At 49.1% G+C, this 5,000-nt stretch overlaps 1 protein-coding gene across 8 annotated transcripts in view; it reads left to right on the top strand.

The window, feature by feature from the left end:
- Positions 1-5,000, top strand: part of LOC307240102 (transcription factor COE1) — a gene marked incomplete at its 5' end in the record, with an annotated part of 71,038 nt that overhangs the window by 47,667 nt on the left and 18,371 nt on the right. For all 8 annotated transcript variants that reach the window (XM_080013734.1, XM_080013733.1, XM_080013735.1 and 5 more), the window contains one exon: positions 889-1,015. In XM_080013734.1, the coding sequence (XP_079869860.1) occupies positions 889-1,015 (127 nt within the window). The remainder of the gene's footprint in view (positions 1-888; positions 1,016-5,000) is intronic.

Below are 5,000 nucleotides of genomic sequence, written 5' to 3'. Positions count from 1 at the left end.
CTCAATATATATCGTTTTCAACTGTGCGTGACAACCGGCTGGACCGAACGAACGAAGGGTTGGAAAATGGAACGACTCTTCTTTTTTTTTTTTTTTTCTGGGTGACTCGTCGAGAAACCGAATCTCAAAAAAAGGAGCCAAACCTTTCATCAATATGCGAAAGTGCTGCATCCCAGTCCGTCAGCAGAGCGGTGATGGGTGATGTGATACTTCACAAACAGTGACATTTGGCAGCCTCTGTCCCCACCGGCGGCTGCCTCTGGCTGGTGCCCGTGCTGTAAATATCCCTGCCGGTAGAGAAGCAACTTATTTTCTTTGGTCACGACCGAAACAGTGCACCCAAGGCGGTTTCAAGGTAGCCGTGACAACGCTGCCTCCAAGTTTTGCCGCCAATTCACCACTGCAACACGACTCGAAATGCCTTTGTCTGTTTGTGAGTTTTGTGTGTATAGCATGTGTGTATACTGTGTGTGTGTGTGTGTGTGTGTGTGTGTGTGTCCTCCTCTACTCTAAATGATTTATTATTCCATTCTTCCATTGCAAATCTTTGCCGCGCATCAGAGAAAACCCGACCAAAACGACAAAATCAATGTACTCGAAAAAAGTTGTTAACCAACATAAACCTATTGAAATAATGTAATGACGTTCATGTACAATGTGGCCCTCAAGAGTGAGTTAGTGTAGATGGTTTTAAGTTGGATTTGACGCTTACCTAATTACATCCAATGAAATCCCTGTTGGAGAAATTTCAGTTGCGGTCACCCGCGACTCAAACCTAATGTCAGAGTTTTAGGACTTCTTGTGTCGTGTACGTTGTCACGGTAACCGGCGCTCCTCTCCCTCTCTCTCCCTCTCTCTCTCTCTCTCGGCCCGGCCCTCTGTGCTCAGCTGATCACGCCTCACGCCATCCGGGTCCAAACCCCTCCCAGGCACATCCCCGGCGTCGTGGAGGTCACCCTGTCGTACAAATCCAAACAGTTCTGTAAAGGCACGCCGGGGAGGTTCATATACACAGGTAGGGCAGCTGCGCACACACACACACGCACGCACATGCACGCACACATGCACGCGCACACACACACACTCACACACACACACACACACACACACACACACACCCCGTCTCTGTCTGTTGTGACTAGCGTACATGCTCCGTTAGTCCTGGGCCAGACGCCGCTGAACTAACGACTACAGATTAGTCAACAGTTAACGAGCCGCTCTGGTTAGAATGTTGCAGTAATTAGAGTCTCGTTAAAAGCGACTACAATTAAACAGTCTGGTCTTTATAGGGCCGCCATGCTGAAGCTATTAGCCAAGTCACCCAGAACACACCGTTTACTAACACACACACACACACACACACACACACACACACACACACACACACACACATGCACGCATGCATGCATTCACGCACGCATGCACGTGCGCGCACACACACACACACACACACACACACACACACACACACACACACACACACACAACTACTGAAGAAGGAAATGCTGTTTGGTCACTTATAGAGGAGGTCAGGAACCAGGAAAAAAAATCCGGTTCGGGACCCGGCTTTAACAGGTCTCCCGGGTGAGCCCATCCCTCGTGGATGGCTGTAAACCCGGGTGTGAATGCATCCAAAATAGACGAGCCCGAGTGACGCGGCGTAAGTCCCGTGAGCGATTTCGGTTGTGGTGAACGACTCTTTGAAGCGACTCGGCAGCCGGCCAAAAAGATTTTGTTTGTTTGCCTCGTTTGTTTCGGTGAGAAGTTTCTCTCCCGGTTCTGGATTTCTACCTCAGCTGCCCACTGGGTCAAAGTTCGATCGGGAGAGCTTTGAGCTGAGCGCTATAGTACGGCGCCCGGCTTGAACGCTCTGCGGCGCTGAGGGTACAGGGGTGAGACGGCTCAAATTTCATCTAAATTTGCGGTGCCCTTCAGTGGTGAAGAAAGCGAAAGGCGTTCTGTACAGTAAGTTGATTTCGTACTGCACGTGAGAGGAACATTTGAGGTTTGCTAAACCCTTGTGAAAGTACTGTACTTTATTCATAACAACAGAAACAGAAACTCCGCTCCGACTCATTCACCGTTGGCTACTCTGGTTGTCATAACAATGGGTCCGAGGTAAGTTGGTATAAGCCGATGTGACATTTCCCCAAAAATGCAGCAAAAAAAAAGGTCCAAACAAACGTGGCAGAAATGCCCCAAAAATACATACATCTTTAGTTCTCATCTATCTTATCCAAATATCCTTTGTCTGGGCCACCGGGACCCTTAGGCTAACCGGCTGCTAATTGGTCCGTCTGGCCTCTAACTGCTTCTCCTATTGGCCAGAAGTGACCCCTGTGACCTCGTGATTGGCTGATCGCTTCAGCATGTGACCCAGGAAACGGGATCCGTTACCGCGGTAACCCGACCCTCGCCTCAAGGTCAACTTCTCTTTGGAAGTTTCGGGGTTAAAGGGTCACGGCGGAGAAAGCTGATTGGCTGCTGCGGTTTTGCAGTGTTTTTGCTGCGGTTGCCCCTGGGTGTAAGGACTCAGTAATTAAACATGCTCAGACACACACGCACGCACGCACGCACGCACGCACGCACGCACGCACGCTCACACACACACACACACACACATGCATAGCATCATGTGTTAGACAGCATACCACACACACACTCAAATGGGAGCAGGAGTTTAAAGTAATTGTAAATCAGAGAGATATGAGGGAGAGATGGTGAATAGTCTGCAAGACAGATGGTCTACTGCACACACGCACACACACGCATGCACACGCACTATCCCACACACATACCAACCCACACACAGACACACACACACGCACACGCACACACACACACACACACACACACACACACACACACACACACACACATACACACACAGACACACTCACACACAAATTCACAAGGGTGGATTACTTTTATTCAGGAAAAATACTTTACTACAATTTTGGTAGAGTGCATGTATCATCTTTAGTAACTTCATACATTAACTCTGCTACATTCAAATAAAATATGATTTATATATATGTACATACTTTTTTTGTAATTTATCTGAAGCACACACTAGTATTAGTTAGTTGACTTGCTAAGTATTATTTAAATGAAAGTATATTGATGTTTTCCAGACAAGCAATGCAATAATTTTCATAAAAACTGAGTTTAAGAGCAGCCATTGAGCTTTAACTAGTCCATATAGATAGAACTTTCATCCAAACCAACACATGTTCACATTTTAGGGATGGAACGTGTCATCACACCAAAATATATTGGATAGGTACTTTTTACTTTGATATAATCTTCAGTGGAATGGTTTGGGTTTTCGGCAGATACCCCGCGCAATAAGTCTAAGCACCTTGGAGATTTGAAACATTCCCATCGCTTCATTTAACAAATCACTTGAGTTGCATTGAGCATGTCGCCCGAAGGGAGACGCAGTCCAGGGGCAGGGCAGGACACCGGGAATTAAACAACGACAAAGAGCGACAGAGAGAGAGAGAGGGAGAGACACATAGACGTAGGGGGAAAAAAAAACGATATAGTATTGATCCCACCAGAGCAAGAGTGGAACACGCACACACACGCACGCACACACACACACATTCACATAAATACACATACTGGCCTGTGTCAGAGAGAGAGAGAGAGAGAGAAAGAAAGAGAGAGAGAGAGAGCAATAATTCAGTGGTATTGAACTGATGGCCGGCCAGAGAATCGATCTTACACACCTTCCCTCCTCCACCTCCTCTTCCTCCCTCTCCTCTTCCTCCTCCCCTCCCTCCCTCCCTCCTCCTCCTCATCCTCCTCCTCTCCAGGGCTCCATAAAGTGCTTGTTCCCCCTGGAGTCACTATATTTGCTTCTACGTGCGTAATGTGACCATACACTTGCAGAACTGTACACTGTATATTTACGAGCATTTTTCGGTGGGGTTACACACACCTCTGAAATATGCTGCTGTGGGTCTATTGCCCCATAGACATAACAACACATCTAAAAAGAATCAACTCATTAATTAGACAAAAATACGCGTTTTCCATCCTGGAGTGCTTATAGAGGTGTTTTCGTGTAGCCTTCCATCGAAAAAGGAAACGCTTTAGGAGAGCAGCCGTCGATCTACTTCTGTCGGCCCACAACAGGAAGCTGACCTCGATGCGTGTCATTCTGCAGCAGTAAACATGTTGTAGAACACCCTCAGATTTACTTGATCTGGACCTGGGCGGCATCCTACGCACAGCGCACGTTTGACACGTGAGGCACGTGACGCGCGCGCGCGTAGTCCGTGCACAGCGCTGTGCTTACATTTAAACATTGGCGTTGGGGACGTCGATAGAAGTCGGCACAGAAAAGGGTTTCCATTTTAATTCAATTTAATTCACGCCACGGAACAGCGGCGTCAGCTTGCAACCGGAAGCGGCTTTCGACTTGCATCGCGGCGGCGCCTCTGAGCGCGCCGCGTCTCCCCTATCCTCGGGGGTGTCGACGCCCTTTCTCGGCTTTCTCCAACCTTTTTTTTGTTTTCCGTCCCCCACCTCCGCAGCCTCACGCTCCTCCGCTCCGTGGCCTCCGTGCGCTTTGCCTTCCTTTGTCTCTCGTTTCTCCGTCCTTAGCAATTCACCCCCCCCCCCCCCGCCCCCCCGAAAAAAGAAAAAAAAACCCAATACAACAACGAGATGAGAAAAGCGTTGACTTATGCCTGCTCCCGGCGCTGCGCACCTGGCCGAGACGAGGGAGGCGAGCGGCGGGAGAACGGAAGGATGGGGGTCGCTGGCGAGGAAGGGGTTGAAGTGTTCAAGGTTAGACGCGTCTCCGTCTCCTCCGCCAGCTACCACCACGCAAACACAACCCTTTGGCTTTTTTTTTTTTCTCGTATCTCCACCTCTTCTCCTGAGCTTGTTTACCGCTCCTCCGTCTCTCTTGGCCATCCGTCCATCCATCCATCCATCCATCCATCCATCCATCCATCCACCCGTCCCTCCGTCCGTCCGCCCGCCCC

Source organism: Zeus faber, assembly GCF_960531495.2.
Source record: "Zeus faber genome assembly, chromosome: 14".
NCBI lineage: Eukaryota > Metazoa > Chordata > Actinopteri > Zeiformes > Zeidae > Zeus > Zeus faber.
This window is presented reverse-complemented; position numbering and strand designations above follow the sequence as displayed.